This window comes from Cryptomeria japonica, chromosome 9 (assembly GCF_030272615.1).
Source record: "Cryptomeria japonica chromosome 9, Sugi_1.0, whole genome shotgun sequence".
NCBI classification, from domain to species: domain Eukaryota; kingdom Viridiplantae; phylum Streptophyta; class Pinopsida; order Cupressales; family Cupressaceae; genus Cryptomeria; species Cryptomeria japonica.
In genome coordinates, this window is record NC_081413.1 from 32,364,753 (window position 1) to 32,377,273 (window position 12,521).

General features: G+C 35.5%; 1 protein-coding gene and 1 long non-coding RNA gene across 4 annotated transcripts in view; one reads left to right on the plus strand and one right to left on the minus strand.

Annotated features, from left to right (window-relative positions):
• Positions 1-6,083, plus strand: part of LOC131045286 (uncharacterized) — a 38,324-nt gene extending 32,241 nt beyond the window's left edge. For all 3 annotated transcript variants that reach the window (XM_057978848.2, XM_057978849.2, XM_057978850.2), the window contains 3 exons: positions 4,277-4,352; positions 4,659-4,718; positions 4,865-6,083. In XM_057978848.2, coding sequence (XP_057834831.1) covers positions 4,277-4,352; positions 4,659-4,718; positions 4,865-5,289 — 561 coding nt within the window. In that variant the 3' untranslated portion in view covers positions 5,290-6,083. The remainder of the gene's footprint in view (positions 1-4,276; positions 4,353-4,658; positions 4,719-4,864) is intronic.
• LOC131045287 (uncharacterized) overlaps positions 1-7,591 on the minus strand; it is a 33,475-nt gene extending 25,884 nt beyond the window's left edge. The window contains exon 1 of the long non-coding RNA XR_009105789.1: positions 7,493-7,591. This is a non-coding gene — a long non-coding RNA (uncharacterized LOC131045287). The remainder of the gene's footprint in view (positions 1-7,492) is intronic.
• Positions 7,592-12,521: the final 4,930 nt, after the last annotated feature.

Consider the following 12,521-nt stretch of genomic DNA (forward strand, 5'->3'; position numbering starts at 1 on the left):
CAGGATTCATATATGGAATATAACATTTAAGTATAAGAAAGATTCTTATACTTTAAGTTATATTCCATATATACTGTCAGGATGTTTGAGAGTGGTTTCGGACCTCCAGGAGTTATAATGCAAAATCTAGTTTTTGGAGGATTCTTCAATTTTCCAGACTTAGTCAAATTTCAGGATCAGGATGACATTCCAGACAGCCAAATTTCAGGATCAGGATGACATTCCAGACTTCATCACTCACCAATTTGACCCAACTCAGATCTTCAAAGATGATATTCACTCACCAAGCTTCATTGACCTCTTGAAACTCAAACAAGACACTATTAGCAACAAGAGAAAAACTAGGCCTGAGGGAGACTTTCAAAGAAACCCTAACCTGGAGCACCTACTGACTCCCCCTGGCTCAAGCAGAGCCTGCCATCCTAGTGATCCCCCTGGCGACACTCAACATGCAAAGGCTAATAGACAAAACCCTAAAAGACCTAGAAACAAACCCCAGAAAGCAAAAAAGTAGGGGTCCCCATTTGCAATGGGGCGATGTGTGAATACGTCACAACACAACTCCAAAATAAATAATTGTCTAACAATAATCTCAGACAACAACATAGGCAATGACATTGTTCGTAATTGTAATACATTGGATCACATATTGTGGTCCTATCTTATCGGCCACCTATTCACCACCTCATCATATAGAGTGAATAGCACTTCCCTTGATTTCACCTATTTGATGCATCCATTGATCTTAGAAACATAGTTAGTGCCAAGCTTTGATGCAACAGGAATTGATTATTTCCTCCCATTTGTCTACCAATGTAAAACATTATTGTGCAACTTCTTCTATCTCCCTCCTTGCAATGATCTGCAAAGACACTACTCAAATGCTTAGTTGCATCTATCAACGTGTTTGTTCTGATCATTTAGTATGAGCAGACTTTGAACCTAGAACGTACAACTATAATGGCATCCAACATGGACTTACTAGCATGGAGACCTCACAATATGGAATGGCAGGCTAGAATAGTATCAGAAATTAGCAATGGTCATTTTGGCCTACTCATGCATTATTTTTCTATCTTGTACTCCCATAAGTTGCTATAGGTGTAGTACATGGTGCAAAGGTGTAAATGTTCCCCCCACCATGTTATGTCTCTATGATCTAGATTCTAGAAAACGGCACAAAAAACTCTTATCGGTTTTAGTATGTTGTGATCATTCTACATCATCCAAGTTCAACTTTGGCCTCAAAAGAAGTTGATCCAACTTGTGTCCCTAACCTTGCTCTCTTTGCCCTGCCTTTTGAAGGGACCTCAAAACCTTGCTAGGTGACATCAATAGAGTAGTTAGTGCACCACCCCTTCACATCATGGCCTGACTCTTTGCCAAATGCCACTTGAATTGAGAAATCCTCCATTGCACTCAAGGCCTGAAAATAACACTTTTTCTTTGTTTGCAGCCTAAGTTGATGTGCAATATATCCATGCAAAGTTATCTCATGTGGCATGACAACTAAATCTGCAAAAACAAATTGTATTTGGCTATACAAAAAGTATAAAAGTCATAAATACATGCATATTTGGATCAAAAAAAATAGGAATTAAATTTTAAAATACCACATAACACGCATAAAATAAACAAAACCACCATAAAAATAAAAAGTACTTTTTTGATGTCAATTTGTCAAACAATTGATTTGCAGGACAAAACGGATTTGCATAGGAACAACTGTTTGTGCCAAATCACAGCTGCACAACAAATACTTGCTCAGCAACAATGGTTTGCAAGCAACCAGTTGTGCAACCACAATGGCTTGCATGGCAACTGCTTGCACAGGAATTACTTGTGCAACAACCACTTGCATAGCAATCCTTGTGCAACAACTTGCTTTTGTTTTTAAATGTGTTTAGATGTCTTTTTCTGGGTTATGTTTGACTTATTTAGGTTAATAGTCAACCTATGAAATCAAAATAGAAAAAGAAAACTTAAAAAGGTGTTTTGGGCATTAGATTTTGCCCCAGTTTCACCCCAGGTTCTCCATATTGGACTGGGGTTCACCCAGCTACGCTCTGCAGCCTACCCAAATGAATTTGGTATCCACAGGGGACCTGGACTGGGTATATACTGGAACCTAATCAGATTTGTTTTTTGAGTGAACCAGTCATAGAGAAAACAATTTTAAGTTTTATTTATTATTAAAATAAATACAGCATACATTTTTAGAAAAAAGTTTATCCTTAAACCTTGGAAAAAAATTCAGGGTTTAGGTTTAGGGTTTTAAAGTTTATTTATTATTAGAATAAAAAAAGAAATAAAAGATTTATTAGCATCAGTTAATAGAGATAAAGTTAAACTCATGCCTGCATTTCAAAGATCTGAGTGAAGAGTTGTTAATCTGATCAATGCACCCTCAAATTTGACTGGAATCAACCAATGTATGCCAAAAACCATGGTCAAGAAACCCTACAGTCCAGTCTGTTTCCTTGCAGAAAAATATCAGATTACTTTGTAGTCAAAATGAATAAAATTTGCAGTTCGCTGCCTTGTAAAGTGAAGAAATTGGAATATCTCCAATGAAGTTGGAAAATCTCAGAAAAATCAGAAAACGCAATGAAATGTTAGCTGGGATATAAGGAAAAATAAGGAATGAATTGGTTGGATGTTAGTCAATGATTTTCCAAAAGAATTTAAATTATGGTCTCAGAATCTAAGATATTGCAATATTTTGCCGTGATCCACTTCTAATGGAATCATGTACAGCAGCAATAAAAATAAAAAATAATTTATTTATTATTTTCATTACAGTATGTTGAAATTTTAACTGTTTATTTTTTAAAGATAGACAAAAGGGGTTTGTATGGACAGCCAGATGTCCTTTGGATGTTTGGCCTAACCAGGGAGGGTTTAGAGGAGTGTGGGGATAGCAGGGAGGCATACTTATTACTGCAGTGCCTACCCTTTCCAAAAGAGGGCCTCCTCTATTGTTGTCCTCAAAATGTGTCCCATCGTCCTCATCCAAACATTACTGTAGAACATAGGAAAACATAGCAAAATCACTAGCACAGCCAAAATTGAGGAACTTGAAACAAACCTTAAAACTTGAGTATCCCAGATGTTCAGAAATACTCTAATCTTGGGAACTCTTTCTTCCTTTTTCTTCTTCACCTTTGCTCTTGTTGTTCTGGTCCACACAATTCTACTATAGCATTCCTAAGTTTCATGAGAATGCAAGCCTAAGAATAAATCTGCTTTATTTGCTTTCTTGTCAGACTAAAAATACTAAGTAGTATATATCTAATTACTTCTATCGTAAAAAACTAAGTTGCCCAATTGAAATTGGCTATAGGTACTGCTATGTGGGTATGTTATGCTAGTACAGTGAATATTTTTGGTTGCTACGTATGTTTTTACAAAAGACATAAAAATCATAAATATATAGTATATACATATTTGCAGGCTAAAAACAGGTATGAAGTTCAAAATACCACATGTCATACATATGATAAACAAAACTACTATATATATTACAAATTTGAGATATAGTATACTGATTCGATATAATTTGTCAAGATAGATATTCATTGCTCAATATTTTAATATTTAATAATACAATAAATAATAAGCATCACATGGTCTTCATCAAGGCTAACATTATCATTATCAATGACATTAGATGTAGGTAGATTAAAAGAACCACAAGCAACCCCACTGCCTCTTGTAGTATACTAGCTATCTGACTCAAAAAGTGAAAATGGCTGCAGAATCAAAGGAAACTTGTGGTGCCACTTACTATGGCACTGCTTACTCTAGTGACTGTGAATCAAACAAAAGTAGTGTTTTCCCCCCCTAGCACTCATCCAACAGAACACAAGTGAAAATGATTATTTCAGGTTTTAGGGTGCAATTTTCATGCTCAAAAGTCAAACAAAGTGGATTGAAATTGTTACGTACTGCTTGAATTGCCTGGGTAAGAATATGAATGATTCCATATGAATCTGTGCACAAAAAATGGTGCTCTGTACAAACTCATAGGCAAATCAATTCTGATTCCGACTACAAATGAATTATACCTGGGTAAACCTATGCTTTTTGGCCAATTTGGTAACATTGCTAAAAAATGCACAAAAGCATATCTCCTGTATTTAAAATTTTAATTCGAAATCACAATTTGATCATAAAGTCTTGAAATATGTCCAAGCAACATATGTACTAGTATCATACATCAACCATATTGTAAAGATGTATTGGCAAACAATCAATATCTTTTACTTGTTTCCAGGCAAACCAGCAGGCACAATCTCTGGCATTTGGTAGTTCTGACCCCGTTATTGGTGGTTTTGCAGTTCACTCATCAGGTATATCTATATCCAACCACTGAATACTACATTTTTTTGTTTGTTGAGAACATCGGACACAATCAGTAATAGCTTTATCGCATGTGGCATGAGTACACAAAGTTGGAATGGTGACTTTTGCATAATATCTATTTTTGGTGAAATTAAATGTTTCTCATTAGGTTAATCTTTGTGGGGCAGATTGAAAATCTTGGCCACATAATAATGGGCCTGAAAATGTTAATTTTTAATGTGCATCTCATAGTAGGTTTTTTCATGGTCCATTTGACATGAAAGCTATTGTATATATCATGGGTGTTCCTACAGATTCTATAGTGGCAAAACTAAAGACTGACGTGCGGCCTCATATACACAGCTTCCCAAAAGGTAAATGATATATGTAAAGACCTTTTTTAGAAACTAGAACTATGCCTTAAAAATCATTAATTTAATCTTTTTAAAAAAATTTGTTGAAAGAATCTAATAAAAAGGACGATAATGAAACTAAATGGAGTTCAAAGTATATTTTACAGGGACAAGGCTATGCACATCAAAGATCTTATTGAACGAGATGTTTAGCCCAGGTAAATTTGCAAAGGGCATAATCAGCCGGGAAGGAACTCAAATTCATTGTTCCTTTCAAACATGTAGAGAAGAGAACTCTAAGAGATATGCAACACGTCAGGGAAATAAAATTGCTTCCAAAGAGCAGGATATGAACGGTCAAGGGAAAGAACAAATTTCAGCTAAAATGTTAGATAGGCAAGGAGATTCATCTAATTATAGAAAAAGGGCACTGGAGCTTCCACCTGGTGCAAATGGACAGCAATCTCAGAAGAAGAAACCATCTGCAATATCAAACATCGACCAAGGGCCTCAGAAGAAAGAACAAGTACAATCAGAAAGATCAAACATTGCTATCCTTGCGCTTCCAGCATTTCAATGCAACAAAGCTTGAGTTTGCACCAAAGCAAATGCTTAAATGAACAAAAATGGAAAGTGTGTCCAATACTGAACTTTCACTAGATCTGAGGCAGAGAATGTGTCTTGAGACTTGAAGCAGAGAATTGTACATTTTTCAACACTTGAAGCAGAGAATTTTGAAAATTGTATATCACTCTTAGACAGCATGACAGACTTGATTCATGGGGACAATAAGGGAACCGGAATACAGTTTCCGGATGTGATAATTTATAAAAGCAACTGGACAAAAGGAAGATTTGTTATTTATCTCTCTAATAAATTACAAGGATATCAGATGACGGTTCTATTTCATCAATTGCTCAGGGATCTTGGTCAAAATAGCTGGCAGACGAGCCTCCTTAGAAGGATTCTGGCTACCAAGCAACTGGAAAATGGGAACAAGGATGCTTTAAACAATCCATTTTATGTTGCTCTAGAGAACCTGAGGAGAAGCAGATGAATGGCAGTTGAGTTTATGCAAATCTTAAATGTACTGTCAATGAATGTCGAGAAGATTTGTGTCAGGGCAGTTATAATTTACAGGGATGTTACATTTTTCCTCCATTTTGTAAAGGCAAAACAAAACCTTAGTGCCTTGTTTATTTAAAGTAGCAGCCACATTGATAATTTCAATTTGCATCTGGTCCCCAAATACTCTGTTCAAAAGTCCCTTGCAAAATTATCAGTGCCTGTCATGGTTTTGGAGGTAGCCTCCATGTTAATGATATTTTGAGAAAATGTTATCTGAGGTTTCAATGATAAAGATTTTATGGCACTGTCTTGGAACAACTTTGTCTCCAGATTACGAAATTCTCTAACTCGTTTATTTAGAGGTCTTTCGATAGGCTTTTTTTGGTCTTTTAAAAGTTATGTTACTGTACGTAGGATAATGGTTTTGAAGATTTTATTTTAAGACACTGAGTTCAGATGTCCATTGTCTGCTAAAGTCTGAAAGTTTAACTAGTACATCATTCTGTTTTTAGAATAACATCATTAAGTTTAACTAGCAAGAATCTCATTCAAGTAGTTAATATGATTTCATAAAAGATAAAGCTTCTTATGGATAAGCATCGGTGTAACGTCTTATATAAATATTCACAAATGAAGTCAATCAACTAAGTCTTTGCAGTAGATCTATCTGTTGAATAACATCCATCCATCCTCCAAATTAATGGATACACCGGCACTCAATATTGTGCACCCAAAAATTTATATTTATGACTGCACCTGGTTGGGTGTCAAGAGCATTTTGTTTGGTGTGGCATACGTAGCTGGATGATTGATTACAGATTTGATGACAACCATTGCTAATGATTCGGTACTTGTTCTGTGTCCAAGCATTGAATAGGGATGGATCATGCACAGAGAAAAAGATAAAATCTTTTGTTGCATCATGGCAATTTTAACTGGCAAGATTGTTGCATTTCACAACAATGCTATTGTGTTATGAGGATGATAGTTGAGACAAGGCCGTCGAGATAGGGTTAAGTATGTCACATGTCAGAAAAAATAAAGCTATTAAAAACTTTGAGTACTACAAAAATAAAACATGGAAATTTGTTGCATTGTGCGAATTAAGATATTACTAGGCCAAGTGATGGAAGGATGCTAAATATTGAGCTGCAAGTAAGAATATATACACGTCTTGCCAAAATTTGGCTTTTCTGGAGAGGAGCACCACAATAGAAGTTTCTAACACCTAGTTAATTTGAGAAAGGCCAACCGGTAACAGGTGGGCTGAATTCAAATGTTTTTATCTGGAGGATAAGCAATTACCCAGGATTGTGAAATTTGTAGGTAGAGGATCTTGTCCGATGTCACAAAACGAGACATTGCCCGAATTATATTTGCTAAGTTAGATTCTCACATAACTAGGATATCATGACACTTCATAATCAATATTGCAAAAAAATTGGAAAAAAAAAAATTGGAAAAAGGCTTAAGACGTGTTTTTTCAAGAAAATACTGCAGACAGATAGATGATTTCATGATCAAGAAGTAAAGTCAAATGACTGGGTAGATGGTAATTAGTCAGGTGCAGTGCTGCTGATTATGAATAGAATATTTTCTAATATTGCATATTGTAAACACTAAAACCCAGAGCTAACCATGCAAGCAGAAACAAACTATTTCTTATTCAACATTGAAACGTAAATTTCAGATTGAGCAATAGAGGAAGAGAACAATATTTCACTTACCCAATGAAGATTTTTTTTTTGTCAAGTAGATTCGCTCATACGGCAAATTGTGGATGCCATGTTCAAAAAATCGTGCAAGATGTTGCAGCGTCTGTTTATGATTTGAAAAATAATTGATTTTGTGGTAATATGACGAGATGATACTTATGAGTTTAATTTATTGATTTTTGTGAGAGGATGAACGGCTGATATTTATTCTATTGATTTAGAAACTTGAATTTGCATGCGTTTTTTCTTTTGATTAAAAATAATTTGATTTTATATCAATATTTATTTGATTGACTTATTTATTTTATTTTGAAATGCATAAATATAAATTAAAGATTTATTTTTGAATAACTTGTCATTCAAATACGTAACATATTTTAAATTTTAGTTTTTTTTTTCATTTTTGGATTGCTGTAATGTCTCTTATTAGAATCTTTCTTTATTTTGTCCTAGAATTTCCAACAAGGTATGAAGTATATGTAGGAAATGCAAATTTCCCACTTTAAATCTTGATTTAGATCCTTACTATTATCTAGTTGCTAGCTTCCTCCTTTTATAAATTCCAAAATCAATTATGAAGTGTGATGCTTCCTTAAATGGGTTGCTTGATCTTCTTCTTGATTTGAGGATGCTTGGGTTGATGCCTTTCTTCTCCTTAAATATCATTCTTCTACGATCAAGGGTTATGTCTTTTGAAGTGGCCTCCTCTCTTTCCAATAGTGGTTGTCTCTTCCATTTTCTTGATCACCCCTTAACTACTCTTAATTGTTTTTCTTTAATAACTCTTAGCTCTACCCCTTCATAATCATTGCTTTCATAGTTATATCCACTGCCTTATCTTTCAAATCAGATCTACACTTCTAATTATAAATTAAATGTTGCTTCCTTTTAGTCCCCTCCTCTTTTCTACTTCTTCTCTAACCGAATTTGTCCCCTCATATCTTCAAGTGAGAAGGAGTCACACCTCTCCATCATATCTGCCCTTTGGCAAGAGTCACAACCTTTCACAATTAGCACCCTTTGAAAGAGTAACAACCCTTCATTATTTTTGTCCTTTTGAGAGAACCACTTCCTTGTTTCCTTCCCAATCCTTCTTCCATTTACCATTCCTTAATTCATGTGCTCAATTCTTTTTCCCCTTTCTTCCCTCCTCTTTCAAATGAACTCGTCTCCCTTTTATATCTCATGTTTAAGGGAGTCATCACTCTTTATAGCACGCCTCTTGACTTTTCATTAAACTTAATTAACTTGTAATTATATTATATTATATTATATTATATTATATTATATTATATTATATTATATTATATTTATTTATATTTTAATTTAATTATTATTTATTATTAAATCTTATTTCAAAAAAGGGACATTACAGTCCACCCCAACCAAGATTGCTTGTCCTCAAGCTATGATCATGGAGTATTCAAAATGATTCCCAATATGAAATGTGTTTGCAAACACACATGGAATAAACTTGTTGAAAACACATCAAGTATGAACCAAACACAGAGCATGCACATAAAAACAAAAGTATACACATAAATATATGCAGACATGGAGCATATATATAAAACACAAAGTATACACATGACTATATATAGACACAGAATATACACAAAATACAATATTGTTAGATTTTTTTTTTTAGCCAAAAAGTGGCCCTAACCCCAACCTTGTTGCTCATAATCTACTTTGACCTAGAAAATGGACCTAACCCCATCTCTCTCCTCATAATCCATTTTGAGCCAAAAAGTGGGCCTAACCCCATCCTTCTGCCCATAATCCATCTTGAGTGAGAAAGTGGGCCTAACCCCATCCTTTTGCCCATAATCCATCTTGAGCCAGAAAGTGAGCTTAACCCCATCATCCTGCCCATAATCCATCTTAAGCCAGAAAGTGGGCCTAACCCCATCCTTTTGCCCATAATCCATCTTGAGCCAAAAAGTTGTCGTTACCCCATCTTTCTACCCATAATCTATTTAGAGTTAGAAAGTGGACCTAAAACCCATTTTGCTAGTCATAAGCCATTTAGAGCCAGAAAGTGAGCCTAACCCCATCCTTTTGCCCATAATCCATCTTAAGCCAGAAAGTGGGCCTAACCCCATCCTTCTGCCCATAATCCATCTTGAGCCAGAAAGTGGTCCTAACCCCATCCTTCTACCCATAATCTATTTAGAGTTAGAAAGTGGGCCTAAAACCCATTTTGCTAGTCATAAGCCATTTAGAGCTAGAAAGTGGGCCTAACTACACCCTTTTGCTTCCATGAGTCGGAAATGGAGCTAACCCCACCCTTTTTCTTCCATGAGTCAAAAATGGGGCCTAACCCCACCTTGTCGCTCATAAGCCACTTAGAGCTAGAAAGAGGGCATAACCCCACCTTTCTGCTTCCATTAACATTCTCAATTCATTTCCTATATGTTCACTCATTGTGTTGGTGTGTAGGGTTATTAGTGGATGTATGTTTCCTCCTTTCTCTTTCCAAGGCCCTTTGAACCCACTGGCTAAGTTGCATCAACTATCCTTGATCCCTCAGGCATGTAGGAACGATTCTATGATACCAATTGCAATGTCCCCTATTGAGATCTTTCTCTATTTTGCCCTAGAATTGCCAACAAGGTATAAAGTATATGTAGGAATGCAAATTCCCAACTTTAAATCTTGATTTAGATCCTTACTATTATCAAGTTTGTTGGCTTCATCTCTTTATTAATTTTTAAATCAGCTATGAAGTGTGATGATTCCTTGAATGGATCACTTGATCTTCTTCTTGGTTCAATGATGCTTGGGTTGATGCATTTCTTTTCCTTAAATATGATTCTTCTCTACTGAAGGGTTATGTCTTTTGAAGTGGCCTACTTTCTTTCCAAGAGTGGTTCTCTTCCATTTTCTTAGTTGCCCCTTAACTAGTAATAATTATATTCCTTTAATAACTCTTAGTGCTACCCCTTCAAAATCATTGCTTTCATAGTTATATCTACTACCTTATCTTTCAAATCAAATTTGCACTTCTGATTATAGATTAAATGTTGCTTCTTTTTATTCCCTTCCTCTTTTCTACCTCCTCTCTAATTGAATTTGTCCTCTCTTATATCTTCAAGTGAGGAGGAGTCATTTCTCTCCACCATGTCTACCCTTTGGCAAGAGTTACAGCCTTTCACAATTAGCGCCCTTTGAAAGAGTCACGACCCTTCATTATTTCTATACTTTTGAGAGAACCACTTCCTTATTTCCTTCCCAATCCTTCTTCTTCCATTTGCCATTCCTTAATTCCTATGCTCCATTATTTTTCCCCTTTCTTCCCTCCTCTTTCAAATGAACTCTTCTCCCTTTTATAGGGGAGAGGGCCCTATAAGTGTGCACCCTAACTTCATGCTTTTCGCAATCTTATGTGGATATATTTTAAATTATTCTCAATTTTGTATATCAATTGACTTGTCAAGTCCCCTACTTAAAAAAATCATTTTCAAGTCCACATGGCCAAACACAATGCCACATCAACATGCATTTTTTTGAAGGTGTCCAAAATGGTCCCAAATTGTGATAAGATCAAAAGGTATGCACTAAGTCATGTTTATTTGTGTGTTGATGTGGCATCACATGATTGGTTATTTTTTGAATTTTAGAGGTACTTTTTGGGGGATAATCAAATGACATGACATTTTTAGGGCACCACTATTGGTCCCATTTTGTTCAACTACTATAGCATGTATTGGACCCCTCTCACCTATTGGTCCCTCTCCCCTATCTCATGTTTGAGGGAGTAACCACTCTTCATAGCATGCCTCTGGACTTTTCATTAAACTTAATTAACTTGTAATTATAGTATATAACATTTTATTATTTATTTATTTATATTCTAATTTAATTATTATTTATTATTAAATCCTATTTCATAAAAGGGACATTATAGTCCACCTCATCCAAGATTGCTTGTCCTCAACCAATGATCATGGAGTGTTCAAATTGATTCCCAATATGAAATAGGTTTGCAAACACACATGGGATAAACTTGTTGAAAACACATCAAGTATGAACCAAATACACAACATACACATAAAAACATGGAGCATACACATAAAAATATGAAGTATACACATGAATATATCAGACATAGAGCATATGTATAAAGACATGAAGTATACACATGAATATGTGTAGACACAGAGTATACATGCAAATACATGTGTTGTTAGATCCCATGTTTTTTGTTGAGCCAAAAAGTGGGCCTAACCCCAATGTTGTTTTTCATAATCTATTTTGAGCTAGAAAGTGGGTCTAACCCCATATTTCTCCTCATAATCCATTATGACCAAAAGAATGGACCTAACCCCATCTTTCTATTCATAATCCATTTTGAGCCAAAAAGTGGGCCTAACCCCATCCTTCTACCCATAATCCATCTTGAGCCAGAAAGTGGACCTAACCCCATCCTTCTACCCATGATCCATCTTGAGCCAAAAAGTGGGCCTAACCCCATCTTTTTGTCGATAATCCATTTTGAGCTAGAAAGTAGGCCTAACCCCATCCTTATGCCCAAATTTGTTTAGATTCAGAAAGTGAGCCTAAATCCCATCTTGCTACTCATAAGCCATTTAGAGTCAAAAAGTGGGCCTAACCCCAACTTTTTGCTTCCATGAGTCGGCAAGGGGGCATAACCCCACCTTGTCACTCATAAGACACTTAAAGCCAAAAAGAGAGCATGACCCCACCTTTCTACTCCCATGAAGGTCCTCAATTCATTGCTCATTTGTTCATTCATTGTGTTTTTGGATGTAGGGTTATTAGTGGATGCAAGTTTCTTACTTTCTCTTTTCAAGGCCCTTTGAGCTCTTTGGATAAGTTGTATCAACTATTCTCAATCCCTTAGGCTGGCAAGATTGATACTTTGATACCAATTGTAATGTCCCCTATTGGGATCTTTTTCTATTTTGCCCTAAAATTCTCAACAAGGTATGAAGTATATGTAAGAAATGCAAACTTCCCACTTTAAATCTTGATTTAGATCCTTACTATTATCAAGTCTATTGGCTTCTTGTCTTTA